This window comes from Budorcas taxicolor, chromosome 16 (genome assembly GCF_023091745.1).
Source record: "Budorcas taxicolor isolate Tak-1 chromosome 16, Takin1.1, whole genome shotgun sequence".
NCBI classification, from domain to species: Eukaryota; Metazoa; Chordata; class Mammalia; order Artiodactyla; family Bovidae; genus Budorcas; species Budorcas taxicolor.
Window position 1 is genome coordinate 47,683,333 of NC_068925.1, and position 14,443 is coordinate 47,697,775.

The following is a 14,443-nucleotide window of genomic DNA, read 5'->3' on the forward strand; positions in this document are numbered from 1 at the left end:
AGCTATTCATGTCTCTTCATGCTGCGGTTTGTTTCTGGAGAATTTACTAGAAAAGTGTATTAAGGGCTGTGAGAATGTTTCATCCTGCTAAACCAAACTGACTCTTAACTTCCCAAGTCTTCACGTAACCATGATTTAGGGGGCTGGTGATGAAGGGTCAATCCTTCAGCACAGGACACAAACACCTAAAGCTAGACATGAACCTCAAAGTAGCAATATATTTATTTACAAAATATACAGTTTCACAGAAACAGCTTCGCTTTATACACATAAACTTTATAATTACACAGAACAATGTAAACGATGTTAAGTGTCTGGCCTGGCCAAAGCCGACGGGAGGGTCTTGCTTTGGGGATGACAAATTTCCCTCCCTTCTCCATCAGCCACCAACCAGGAACCCGGAGATGGGCCATACCTAATTTGCATAAAGCTGATTGCAGCTGCCCAGCTCAATCTAACAGAAAAACCGTGGTGTCCTGACTTCTTAAGACACCACCCACAGGGATAACTCTGTTATAAGAACAAAAGCAAATGAAGGAAACAGAAATCGAGATGAGTATCAAATGCCTTCCAGAGGCGTCACCAGGAACTGAGTCTTCTAAGAGCAATATGGTAATTGCCAGGACTGGCAGCTCCACCCTAAAATCACACCTATTCTTAAACACACTTGTAAAACTGTGGAGTTTTTTTTAAGAGAGAAACACTTGGAAACTTTGGCTACTGTCATGGTGAAGACACAGGACAGGCAATGTCATGGTGCAGATCTTTGGCAAATTCCTCTCCAACTTTTCCTGGACTTTTGCCCTAGTCAGAGCCAGACAGTTGTCTGGGGAGAAGGTTGTTTCTAAGCCAGCTATTTTTCTCTACAGTAGAACATCTCCCTTGGGGCTCTTCACAATAAAATGGATTTCAAAAACTATTTCTCTCTATTTTTGTGTTAATAGAAACAACAGAATTAAAAATAAAACAAAAAAGGCAGTTGGCTGGTCAAGCATGAAAGATACTAGGACAAAATATAGGCTCTGATCAGCCAATTACAGTTCAACCCTCCTGGTGCTTCAGTGAGAGAACATGGACACAAGTCCGCCTGGTGGCTCTATACATGGGGAACATGTAGAGAAGTCCCCCTGTGGGAAGACTGAGGCTCCATCTTGATGTCAATAAATATGCCTGACTTGGGCACCCTTCCCTCTTCATGCTTCATAAGAAATAATGTTTATGAAGACACACTCATCAATATACAAAAAAAACAATTTTGAGAACGAGTATTTAAACTGCTAGAGTAATGTCAGTTTCGAGGAACACAGACGTCCTCCCTCTCCCTCAAGCCTGAGACCCATCAGTGTCCCGCCACATGGCCCTCCAGTGGAGGCCTGCCGGGCTTCAAACTCCCTGGCCTCTCCAGAGCTGGCCTGCACAGGGGTCGCCTCGGTCCAGGGCCGTACTTTAGATCTAAGGAACTTTGCAAAGTTCAGTGGTACCTTCCTGGAGGCCAGCGTTACCATCTCACTCACTCACCAACTCAAACCAAAAAACTGCTTCAAAGTCCTAACTTTGCCCCGTAGAACCAGCAGGCCAGCCTGTACGAGGGGCATACTAAGAATACCCATAAGGGAGGCCTTCCTCCCCATTTTCCCTCCCCTACCCCCACTATGTGGAGAACACCCTCCCCCAGAGACTGCCTAACCTTTAATGTCGCTGCTAGAACAAAGTGAGGGGGGAGAGACAAGGAGAGAATCCAGGCACCCCCTCACTTGAAAACAGCTTGCTGGGCACCCCCAGGCCCTCCAAAGCCAACTGGAGAGGAAGGGAACCCAGGCAGAAGTCTGCCAATACTTTTGGCTATTTCGTGCAAAAAGACAGGTTTTTTTACATCGTGCAAAACAGGAAACTGAGTTATGAACACGGGCCACCATGACCCCAACCCCCTTTCCACAGAGAAGCAGCTACATAGTGTCCCCTTTAACAAACCGAAGAAAATGTGGGGCTCACTAGCAAGCTCACAACCCCTGGGTGAGGCCAGGGACTCCATCCCCAGGGGAACAGGCATCCCCTAAGGCAGGGGAGAGGGGAATCACTGAGGGAGGAGCGGCTTTGATGGTTGCTGTACAGACACTTATGGTAAAAGACGGACTGGAGAAGTTCACACGTATGGTGGTTCATAAACAGGCCGGGGAAACAACATCTCCTCGCGCCAACACAGCGGAAGCAAGAGTAACAGCCAGCACTTGTTCCGATCGGCGGGAGTTTGTCAACAATGAGAGCAAAAATGCACAACGACCACACACCCTCATGTTCGGCTGGACCAAACCCGCTGCGTTTGGGTGTGCAGTCCACCTCCACTGCAGAGACCACAGCTCCAGCAGCAGCTCTGGCCAACGAGGATTTTATTCAGTCACTGGCTATGTACAGTTTATACCTTGGACAGCTGGTCCTTTCGTGTAGGCACCTGAACGGCAGGGGTCTGCCCGCGCTGGAGCTAAGAGTCCTGTGCTCAACTAAGACCAGGGCCAGCAGGCCCACAGTCCCTTCCAACTCCTCGCCCTCCAGCAGTCAGTCCAGAAACAGCTTCCGGGAGCCCATTCGGGACCGGTTGGAACGGCGGATGTCAAACTTGGAGTCCCGGCACTTTTGGCAGACAAACACTTCCGGAACGTTGGACTTCCGGATCTTTGCACAGGACAGGTGAATCCAAGTGTGGCACTCGTTGCACTCTATCATGGGGCGGCCAGCAAATGGCTTCATGCAGAAGCATGTGACCAGGTCCCAGGAGTCGTCATCTGAAAGCAGAGAACCACGTAAGAGTGGAAAAATCTCTCACAACACCCCCAATCAGAACCCCTCCCATCAGGAAAGCCACCCTCCAAAGGGACAGAGCAGCTGAGCTACAGTGAAACCAATTTCAAGTCTCAGGGTGATACTTCCCGCTCTGAAAGTGCACACGTGCACAAAAAGCATTGAAATGTGTGGTACGAGGAATCCCCACAAGGTGGTTATTCATGAGCTATGTTATTTTCACATTTTGAGGCCTGCTCTGGAATGTTCGCTGTCTTCAGCTGTGATCACCCCTTCCTAAACATCTCGGCATCTGCCTTCTCACACCCTTTCCCCTGAAGGTGGTGGGGTATGCTCCCCTCTCCCCTTCCAAGGAAGGAACCACCGCATTGAGACTCCGCACCTCATGGCAGGCACGTGGGATCTCAGCTCCTCGACCAGGGATTGAACCCACAACCCCTGCAGAGGAAGGGGAAGGTTAGGGTCTTGAAACCCCACTCTTAGCATCCTACCTCTGGGCCACTCACCGGAATCCACCATGATGTCTTCGTCGTTTCCCGTACTGTCTTCGTCCCGGAACACCACCTGCTTGCCCTGCCGGACGATAGTCCGTTTGCCTTCAGTTTTTATTTCTTTGACCTGATCCGGTGACACCGTGGTGCAAGACCCACTGGAAGGAGTATCGGAGTCCCAGCCCGAGCAGGGGTCTCCAGCGGCCTGGGGGATATCCTGCAGAGTGGGGCTCGTGGGGGTTTCTGCATATGGGTCAGCGGCTTCCAGCTGCAGCAAGCCCCCCACGTAGCCCTCCTTCCCAGGCACGTCACTGTCCCTTCGCTTCCTCTTCTTCTTCTTCTTCAGTTTGTCAGTCTTCTTTCTGTCTAGCAGGAAGTTACTAGGCTTGGCTCGCTGCAGGAGGGTGGGCTGCAGGTGGCCAAAGCAGCGGTCAGAGACCGGCAAGGGCACGGTGGACGAGATGTCGGCAAAACTGGCATCCCAACCGTCGCTGTCGATGGTACCAGCAGTGCTGTTGGCGGGGCTGGGACTGCTCCTCAGAGGGACTTCCTGAAAGGACAGAGAAAACACGGCGCTTCTGATTATTTCAACTAGTCTCCAATACCAAGAGCTGGCCCTGAGCAGAGCTTCCCCAGGACCCTGTCCCTCAGCTCTCACCTGTGCTATTCTTTAGGAACACCGTCACTAGGATTTCGTGCGTCCTTCCAGCTACAGCATGAACCCTCAAGGGGGACCTCCAGCCCTGGGTGAACCCTCACCAAGAACTTAGTTGATACTCAATCCACTTCTGTGACAGGAGTGCCAAAGACACACCCTCAAGCTCTTGTCTTTCCTGATTTTACAATCTCCCCCAACTGTCCTCCCAAAGGATGTACATTTTAATTAAGTGAATGTAAATTAATGGTGAGGATGTTCTGATACTTTTCTTTAAAAACTTGGAGGCATCTCAAAATACTCCAAAATCCAACTATGTAATTACTGTGCCCCAAAGCAGTGAGTTCAAGTCTCTGGTCCCTTCAGGTCAATCAAGCAAACTGCTACTGTTTGTTTATGTGCAAACAGTAACAGCATTCATGTAGGCATTATCCACCTAGCTGGCAGTGGAAACAATAACCCAGTGCTGGGATCTGGCCTCCTAAAAATACTGGATTCCTTTCTCTTGAGCCTTGCACAGTATGAACCAGGCCCCTGAAGTTTGAGCACCCTGGCAGCGCTGGTCCACCTGCCCATTTCTCAGCAAGGAAAAAATGCCTTAATGTACATGGGATTCTGGCCACGAGTCCCTGAAGATTCTGTAATGACACCAACCAGGAGGCCACCCACCAGGTAGGGCAGGGTGGACTGGGCCTGACTCTTTGATCTGCTTGAACCCCAGGCTCCACCACCAATGAGCCTGTACCCAGAGTAAGGAGTTCCCTCTCTATGCCCCAGTGTCCTCATCTTTAAAATGGAAGAGAAAAAACAAATAAATACAACAGAAACAAATAGGGAATCCCCAGAAGTCCAATGATTAGAATTCAGCACTTTCACTGCTGGCCCTGGGTTGGATTCCTGCTCATGGAACTAAGATCCTACAAGGCATGTTGCACAGCCAAAATAAATAAACTACTAATGAAAAGGATGTAAGTAAAAGCTCCTACTTCATATCATTATAATGGCCCAAAATAGAGCCTAGCCAGAGTAAGCTCTCGGGGATTCCCTTGTGGCTCAGTTGGTAAAGAATCTGCCTGCAATGCAGGAGACCCCGGTTTGATTCCTGGGTTGGGAAGATCCAATGGAGAAGGGATAGACTACCCTTCTGAATACCCAGTATTCTGGCCTGAAGAATTCCATGGACTGTATAGTCCATAAGGTCGCAAAGAGTCGGACACGACTAAGTGACAGTAATCTCTCAATAAACATTGGACATTAGGAAGATATCACTTAGAGTACCTGTAAGGAAACTTTGAAAGTTTACCGAACCATTTCTAGGCAAGTCTACATTTTCCATCCATTTTAGGAACCACTTCCCAGGCTCGTCTTAAGTCTGTAAGAAAGATTTCTGCCTGACTATTATGGCTCAAGTCCTCCCATTCAATCCCTTACAGACCCACTACCTTGTCAAAAACGCTGGTTTTGCTGCCAGCAAGGTCTCTGAAGTGCTGAATTACCTCCTTTGGATAAGGGATGTAGCCTGCATAGGCCAAGACAAAGGTGCAGAATTTGTTGAAATCCTCCACGGTCCTGCGCCGCTTGTAACTGGGGGAGTACTCCTGTTAACAGCAAGAAAAGGGAGCAAGTTTGGAAGTAGACACTTACAGGTGACATCAAAGAAACAATACTAAACAGGCTGGAGCTTTCATAGTCTGCCACTCAAAACCACACTGCTAGATTTACAAATACTCTAGAAACAAGATAAGGTAAGTTTGGGTCAAGAATTAACAATTTTCAGAAGGCTGAAAGAGGAGGTATGCGATGCTATGCCAAGAATACTGGGAAACTGGTTAGGAGATAAAAGACTGTACAAAAGTCTACTTATTAGTGCTCATGTGGCATTTTCTGACATTATCTATTAAGCTTCTACAGGCCTATTGAGAGCCCTAATAATTAACTTTTTTGCCACAAATTTTCCACTTTGAAGATAAACTGCTGCAGCTGAAGTATTTTAAGTGACTTTAGAAGTGAACTACTTTTCAACCTGCAGAGCTCAGACTTGGAATCCTGGACCTGAATCTCGCCTGACCCCTCCCCAGGCAGGGCTGCAGGAGGACCCCCTCCTCCTACTCAGCTCTCTCCTCCAGAGGAGACACTTCCTGCTGGTCCCTCTGGCTCCTTCAACACCCGGGGACAAAGCACCCCCCAACCCAAAGAACAAACCAGAAACAATCCTGCTATCATTTAGAAAACCTAACTCTGTATATAATTACAGTCACTAAAAGCCGCCTGCAAGGCAGGAGGTTCAATCCCTGGGTGGGGAAGATGCCCTGGAGGAGGAGAAGGCAACCCATTCCAGTATCCTTGCCTGGAAAATCCCCTGACAGAGGAGCCTGGAGGGCTACAGTGCTGCAGGCTTAAGGACTTGGACATGACTTACAGACTGAACAACAAAACTATTTGCATACTCAAGATTAAATACTAGAAATTTTGGCTTGTGTGTCCCATCCCCATTCAATTAAGAATCGCCCTCAACTAGAATTGATTCTCTGCTGAGAAAGAGGAGCTGGGAAGAAAAAGATTATTTGCTACTAAGCAAAACAACTGTGCTTTTCTTCGGTTCATTTGACTAGCGTATTTTACTTGGGTTTTCTTTAAGCACTTTATCACCCACCTCAATCCCATCCTTAGGAGTTCAGCTAACATTTCCAGAGCCGAGGGGCCCACTTCCCACTCGGATGAAAGTAGGGGGAGGAGATGACGGGGTGGGCTCCGGCTTCTGCCCCAGTCCAACCACCCCCGCCCCCTCAGTCCAGCGCGCCCAGAAAACAGCGCGGGCGGCCTGCTGCCCGCAGGTCTCCTTCGAAGGGCTCCACTTCTTTTTATTTTCTCAACTCGGTGCTAGCAAACCGCCTCTGCCCTCAGCCCTCGGCCGCCCAGACTCGGAGAGGCGCGCAGGAAAGCGGCGAGGCAGAGTCCGCGCGGTACCCAGCGCTTCCAGCGCCGGGGAGACCCTGCCCCCACCCGCAGGGAGAACTGACCACCCTCCCTCCGGCTGGGTGGTAGGGCTGCGGCCCTCAAACTCGCGGGGAGAACTTTTATTTCGGCGGGGAATGTGCTGAAGTGGGTCAGTAGCCGGGACTCCGAGTGGATGGCGGCGGTGCCCTCGGGCCCGGGGCGGGGGACCCGCGCCGCTCCTACCGCGCCTGCCGCCCCGGCCCCGCCAACGCCGCCCGTAAGAAAAGCAGATGGCGGTGCGGCCCCCTCCCCGCCCTCCCGCGGAAGCCGCTCCTCGCAGACAAGCGGCCCCGGAAGGTGCGGGGCCCATCCCGCGGGGGAGGGGGCACGAGTAGTCGGGCAGGATTCGGGGTCCGGGACTCGCAGGCCCCGCGAGCCCCCGAGGCGGCAGAGCGGCGGACTAGCCCGCCCGGCGCCGCCTCCCCTCCCCCACCCGCCGGCGGCCGGACCCGCACCCCGGACTCCGCGAGCTTCGGGAGAGGGAGGGGACCGCGGCGGGGGCCCCGGGGGATGTGGGGCGGCCGGGAGAACCGAGGGCCGATCCCCGGAAGGAGGGGGAGCCGAGGCGGGGCGAGCCGAGCTCGGGGGAGGGGGCCCTGGAGGGGGAGGCAAACGCGCTGGGGGTGGGAGCACAGCTCAGGCCCCCGCAGGGGTGGGGACCCCGAAGGACGAGCCTCCCCCACCCTAGCCAGAGGGGGCGGGGGCCGAGCGGGAGTCAGGGGGCGGGGCGCGGGCCACCGGGCCCGGGGGGATTAGAGGAGGAGGCGGGGGCGCGCGGAGCGGAGTCCCTGTCCGAGGGGGGCCGCGAGCCCCTCTGGGAGGGGGTGGGTGATTCCTCCGGAAAGCGGGAGCGCAAGGCGGAGGCGGCTCGGACCGAGTCCCCGGGGGCGGGGAAGGGGAAGCCAGGCCGGCGAGGAGGGGCCGGGGGCGCAGACAGGTCCCCCGGCTACGCAAGGCCGGGGAGAGTGGGCGCGGTGACCACGGGGAAGGGGCGCCGGGAGGACGCGGACGCCCGCGGAAGGGACGCCGAGGATACGGGGGGCGGGGAAGGCCGGGCGCGGGCCCGAGTGGGGGGCGGGGTTGGGCGCCCGGGGGGCGACGAGAGATAGCTGGGGGAGGGGAGAACGGCGCTCGGCCGGCGGGGGTCCGCCTTCGGGAGCACCGGATCGGCCTGAGGGTGGTCAGGGGCTTTCGGGGCGCAGCTCTCACTCACCTCCGGGTGGAAAGCGGCGGCGCAGGAGTCGGAGTCCATGTTCAGGGTGGGGGGCGGCGACCGCGGACTGCAGGGGCCGGGATGCGGACGCCGGGCCACGGGGCCGCTCGGAGTCGGGGGCTCTGGCGGCCGCGCAGGGCGAAGGCGGACCCAGGAGGGGTCGCCCCGACTAGAGATGATGGGGGGGTCGGTGTGTCGCGTCCTGGACACTGTACTCTCGGGCCGGCGGCTCCACAGCCGAGCAGAGTTGTCGATGCAGGTCCTGCGACCAGCGCGACTGGAGAGGCGGGAGAGTCGCTGCGGGGGGCGGCGGCGGCGGCGGCGGCGAGCGGGAACCCGACCGGCTCCCCGACCTGACGCCCAGTTCGGCTCGTGTCTCGGGAGGGAGGGCGGGAGAGCCGCGAGGGCTGCCGGGAAATGTAGTCTGGGAGCGACGGAAAGCACCACGAGGGGGCGGGCGCGAGGCATTGTGGGAGTCATAGTCCTCGGCTCCGCCGCTGAGGCGCACAAAGGCCCTCTCGAGGACTCCAACCCCCGGAGAGCTCCGCGGCGGCTGCTCGGTCTGTGGAGACAGTGGCTCGGGGACCTGAGACCGCCGGAGCGGGGGAGGTGCGGGGACTCGCGCCGGCTCGGCGATGGGGGAGGGGCGGCGCAACCCAGAGCGCCTCGGTCTCCGCGCGGGCGGGGGGGTCAGGGGTCGCCCCCGCGGGTGGGGGCGGGGCTGACGGCCTTGGTCGTGGTGGGCGGCGGCTGCGCCTCCTGTTTCCCTTCTGGGACTTGGGTTCTGTACCCCTTGTGGAACTGGGGTCTCCACAACCGGGCGGGGACGGCGGGCTTTGACGTCGCAGCCGCCCCACGGCTGACTCCCCGCGCCTCGAACCGGGCGAAGCGAACTTGTTTTCACGGCTGTATCTTTCTGGCCGGCTCCGGGGCTCCGGGACCGCCGACCGAGTCTCCCCCGTAGCAAACACTTCGAAGTGTCGGGTTACCAGCGCATTTTAAAAAACTACACTAGTGTTGCCGGTGTTTTAAAAGTGTTTTAAATACGCTTTTTTTTTTCTCCCGTTCGCCTAACCTTCACCTCAGTCCTGTTTTTTTACTTTGCATTGAATTAGTTCCTGAATGTATTCTTCGCAGGATTACAACAGTGGGTGAGGCGAAAACCCGATAGAGATATAGAGATATTTGGCATTGACATTGACTTTGTTTACTGATATTTAATTGAGTTGGCTGTACTTAAATACTGGACCGCGGAGTATTTTACAACTTTATATGTTGAAGGTTGATTGAACACTTAGTTGAAAATTAATTGCTCTGATAAACTTGCCATGAGGAGGCCTCAAGTACTTTAATATTTTTAATAACCATTTGAAAGAGAAAAGTCTATATATGAAATGTAAATAATTCAATAACATTAGGCGGCTTCGAAGACAAACTTAAACAGGAATGACATAAAATTTTAAATTCACGTCAGAAAACTGACTTATCTACATACTAAATCAGAAAGATGATTGGAAGAACCCCTAAAAAATTAGACTATTTCCGTGGTAGTGAATGCTGCATTGATTGTCTATTGGTGTTTGGATGGTTAAGATAATTCTGATGGAAACACTTAGTGGTTAAGAGACTGATTTATCTTATAACTACTTCTCTAAGCCTTTAATACCTTAGCTATAAAATGTTTTACTTGCCTCAATAAATAGTTTACTTTTATCATTGTTGCTACTTTTAAAATATTTCACCAAGATCTTCAAAGATTGGAGAGCTCCCCAGAAGTGATGGTAAACTGAGGTGCTTTACAAAGCTAGTAGGGTAAAAACAGACATCAGATTTAGCCTGTGAAAACATTAACACCTTCTCCCAGAGTCCTCACGTTTAGGTGATTTAGCCAGATTTGCCATGTTATCTGATCTCCGTTGCCAGAGCAAAAGTCCTGAGATTTGCCAGTTTCGCCAAGAGTCATATGCACCAGAACAACTTGTTTTGCCTAAATATGAAAGGCCCAAGAAGGACATTATCCTATTGCTAGTTTAAAGGTATAAATACCAAGAAAATAATTATGAGAGGCAAAGTCCAAATGAATAGGGGAATTTTTTTTAAAAAGATCATTATTCCCTAATAGTGTAACTTTTCACATAATAAACATTAAGCCCCCCCCAATTAAGAAACTGATATAAAGAACTTACAATAATAACGGACTTGCTGACAAAAGAACCTAGAATTCAGGGATCTATATTGGACCACTCAGTCACACTAAGAAAATCCCAAACTTAGATTGTGTCATGTGACAGTGATAACTTGCTTAGGGTAGGTATCCAATAGTTATTTTGTGACTAAGTTCTTAGTATACAAAAGTGGGCTTTCCCTTGTGGCTCAGCACTAACGAATCCACCTGCCAACTCAGAAGATGTATCCTTCCCTGGTCAGAGAAGATCCCCTGGAGAGGAAATGGCAATCTACTCCACTATTCTTGCCTGGGAAATCTCATGGACAGAGGTGCCTAGCAGGCTACAATCCATGAGGTGGAAAAAGAGCTGGACACGATTTAGCAGCTAAGCAACAATACCACCATAAAGTTGACCAGTACACCTGTTATATTCTGCTTGTCTCCCTACCTGCCACTCCAGTGAAATAGAAAACTTCATGGAGGAAGACCTTCTTTATCCCTCCTTCCTTTGATTCCTGTTAGAAATTTAGCTTTTTGAAGAAGATATAGATGTTAATACCTACCATCCCTTGCCTCAAAAAAGGACTATAACACCAATAACTGACCCAAATTCAATAGCATAATATATGTAGCTGCAGGGATAATAAAGTTTCCTCTCTATGACAGGCTTAGGTTTCTTCAACATATTCAAGTTTATTTCTCAGGTATTCTGTACTATTCTTGGGCTCCAGGGGGTAAATCTAGAATTCCATGATTCATGCAAGAGCATCAGCCACAGTAGCCATATCTTTGTTTTCTGCTTAAAAAAAAAAAAGAAAAAACTGCTACTGAATACTAATTCTCAGATGATTATAGTTACTCAGGGAAGAGAGAAAAAAGCCAACATTAGCACAGGTTGTGACAAGTTTTAAAATACTAAGAATACCATGGTTTCCCAGTAAGTAACTTGAGAATGTAGTTATTTTAATTGAGTTACCAAATATAGCCTCACCTTCCTAAATCTCACTCTACACTGCATTCACTTGGGGGAAACTCAGGAATGCTTTTCTGCTGTTTTAACTCAGCCTGAATGTGGTTATACACAAAAGATATATTTTTCCAGGAATTATTTTTTGGTGCTTCATCCTTTCACAGTTTAATAGGATATTTTTATGGGTTCTTAATGGATTTTCCTACCCATAGTTTTCTGCCTTTCTCACTTCCAATTCCAGGAGAGGAAAATAAGTGAAAATTCCTCAAAATTGTGTTTTGAACTTTTAGTACCTTGCCTACTGTATGAATGTGTGTGAATAATTTTTTAATACTTATTTTTATTTGGCTTTTGTTGTTGTTCAGTTACTCAGTTGTGTCCCACTCTTTGCGACCCTATAGACTGTAGCACACCAGGCTTCCCTGTCCTTCACCATCTCCTGGAGCTTGCTCAAACTCTTGTCCATTGAGTCAGTGATGCCATCCACCCATCTCATCCTCTGTGGTCCCCTTCTGCTGTCAATCTTTCCCAGGATCAGGGCCTTTTCTAATGAGTCGGTTCTTCCATCAGGTGTCCAAAGTATTGGAGAGCTTCAGCATCAGTCGTTCTAATGAATATTCAGGATTGATTTCCTTTAGGATTAACTGGTTTGATCTTGCTGTTCAAGGGACTCTCAGGAGTCTTCTCCAACACCACAGCTCAAAAGCATCAAGACTTCGGCATTCAGCCTTCTTTATGACTCAACTCTCACATCCATACATGACTACAGGAAAAACCATAACTTTGACTAGATGGACCTTTGTTGGCAAAGTAATGTCTCTGCTTTTTAATACACTGTCTAGGTTCATCATAGCTTTTCTACCAGGTCTTAGCTGCTGCATGCAGGATCTTCTGTTGCAGCATGTGGACCCTAGTTTCCCAACGAGGGATGGAACCCAGGCCTCCAGCATTAGGAGCACCGAGGTTCAGCCCCTAACCACCAAGGAAGTCCTGGTGTGAATCATTTTAAATTATTAATAAATAATTTCTAAACTGGTCTTGTCAACTTGATAATTTGTCAATAATTTCTAAACTTGTCAACATAATGAGGGAAATTAGATGTGCATAGACGAATCAAATGGATTTCTCATGTTTTGGTTTATACAGATAAAATATAAAGATTAATAGGTAACACTATGTCCCAAACAATTTAAATGTTTTTACTTGTAGCATGTCATTTTCATATAATACTACACTTAATAATTAACAGAATACTGTAATATTCCTTAAAGGAAAAAAATTATATGTAATAAGTACAAACCACACCTTAGGCAGCCCAGAATCAGAAAAAAATCAGAATCTCTAATTGGGAAAAGGTACAATCTCTTTTTTACTTTATAAATGCTACAGTATTTATAAATACTCCTCCTGTCCCCTTCATGGATCACAGCCTTGTCATGGCAAACAGGCTTGTGTAACTCAGTCAGGCTATGAGCCTTCTTGTATGTTCTCAAAGAAAATAAAAAGGAGGTCACAGCAGCTTTTAAAATTATCTCAGTTACCTATTGTCCTGTCTGCCTAAAATCAGAATTCAAATACCAAGTAGTTTTCATTTTTTTAATGAAATGTTAATTTGGTATTTAATGAAATACATACCATTATTTGTTAAATCACATTGAATTACATTATCATAAAGTTACTTAGACCAGTTTCATGATTTTAGAAGGGGTAAACTTTTAAAACATTCATGACTGAAGTTTAGTCTTTAAATACATTTTCCCACAAACTATTGCTTGTTGATTACAGTTAACACCTTCTTCACCAGAAAGTGGTGTTTGTACCACACTAGGGTGCTGGAGAAGGAAATGGCACCCCACTCCAGTACTCTTGCCTGGAAAATCCCAGGAGCCTGGTAGGCTGCAGTCCATGGGTCTCTAGGAGCCGGGCATGACTGAGCCACTTCAGTTTCACTTTTCACTTTCATGCATTGGAGAAAGAAATGGCAACCCACTCCAGTGTTCTTGCCTGGAGGATCCCAGGGACGGGGGAGCCTGGTGGGCTGCTGTCTATGGGGTCCACAGAGTCAGACACAGCAGCAGCAGCAGGGTGTTGGATGATATTTGAGAATTTTAAACCCCCATATTAATACAGTTTGCTGACTGTATGCATCACACTATCATACTGCAGTGAATGAATTTTTCACATTCCCATTTTGAACTCAAGAGATTAATGAGCAAAAGAAAGGAACCAAGTAGCATGCTTGGGTTAGCAGGTTATTCAAAATTCCAAACACAGCTGATAAATCTAAATCTGTTCCTTTCTTTTCTAACTGCATTCCTTCATTGCCTTAGATTTATACACATCTTCAAGTGCTCTCCTGTTAGGTCTAAAATATTAATAATATACTTCTTTTCCTCAAGAACTGAACTTTTTATTTTGAACTTTAAATATTCCTTGAATACCCAGGTTATATATGTTTAATATAGGACAACAGAAAATGCAGGCAAGCAAAAAACAACAAAATAAACCCAGCCACCTAGAGAAAAATGTTACCTTCACAGTTTCTTGGTAGGCATATAAACACATATAACAAATGAGGGTCACACAGGTAATCAGATTGTTTGCTTGACATTATAACGTGAACATCGTTCCATTTTAATAGATAGCAACATCTATTCTTCAAAGTAAACCTGAAACAGTTAATCCCTGTTGTTGGGGATACAAAAAGTAGACTCAGTTCTTAACTACAGAAACATTATTGATGTAAAGATTTGATTTATACCAGGTGGATGGGTTTTGACCTAGAGGGACTGTAGTACTTTTCCCTGCAAACATCCCACTTCCTGGCTACTCAGACTTTCTTGTCACAAAGCCTGAGCAAGTAAGCTTATTGGCCCGGCTCCTGCACCCAGGAATGCTGCCGTTAATAGCTGTGTGAACAGTCCATCTATGGGCAACAGGCAGCCGGCCTGGGTACCTGAATGTTTTCTGACTTAGGGCTGTGCTTCCCATGCTGACATTCAGATCAGATACCTTCTCACGGCAAGATGGTGAGAGATTCAGGAAGAGAAAAGAAGGCCTACAGTTCACTTCTCCGAGATGGAATAAAATCAAGATGTCTTCTCCAAAGGCTGAGTCGAATGAGCTGGAATCAAGAAATGACAGTAGCTCCTGG

General features: G+C 49.0%; 1 protein-coding gene across 1 annotated transcript; it reads right to left on the reverse strand.

The window, feature by feature from the left end:
* Window positions 1–208: 208 nt before the first annotated feature.
* PHF13 (PHD finger protein 13) lies at window positions 209–8,512 on the reverse strand. Its single transcript, XM_052653740.1, has 4 exons — window positions 8,153–8,512; window positions 5,439–5,540; window positions 3,303–3,837; window positions 209–2,780 (listed from the first exon to the last, which is right to left on the reverse strand). The coding sequence occupies exons 1-4, from the start codon at window positions 8,189–8,191 to the stop codon at window positions 2,554–2,556; spliced, it is 903 nt and encodes a 300-aa protein (XP_052509700.1). The 5' UTR covers window positions 8,192–8,512; the 3' UTR covers window positions 209–2,553.
* Between the last annotated feature and the right edge of the window lie 5,931 nt (window positions 8,513–14,443).

What these genes read in the sequence shown, in the direction of transcription:
- PHF13 (XM_052653740.1), bottom strand. Translation starts at nt 8,191, where the DNA reads ATGGACTCCGACTCCTGCGCCGCCGCTTTCCACCCGGAG. An exon ending in ACATCCCTTATCCAAAGGAG is followed by an intron (nt 3,838 to 5,438) that starts GTAATTCAGCAC and finishes CTGTCCTTTCAG; the next exon opens with GAAGTCCCTCTGAGGAGCAG. An exon ending in AGACATCATGGTGGATTCCG is followed by an intron (nt 2,781 to 3,302) that starts GTGAGTGGCCCA and finishes CTCTGCTTTCAG; the next exon opens with ATGACGACTCCTGGGACCTG.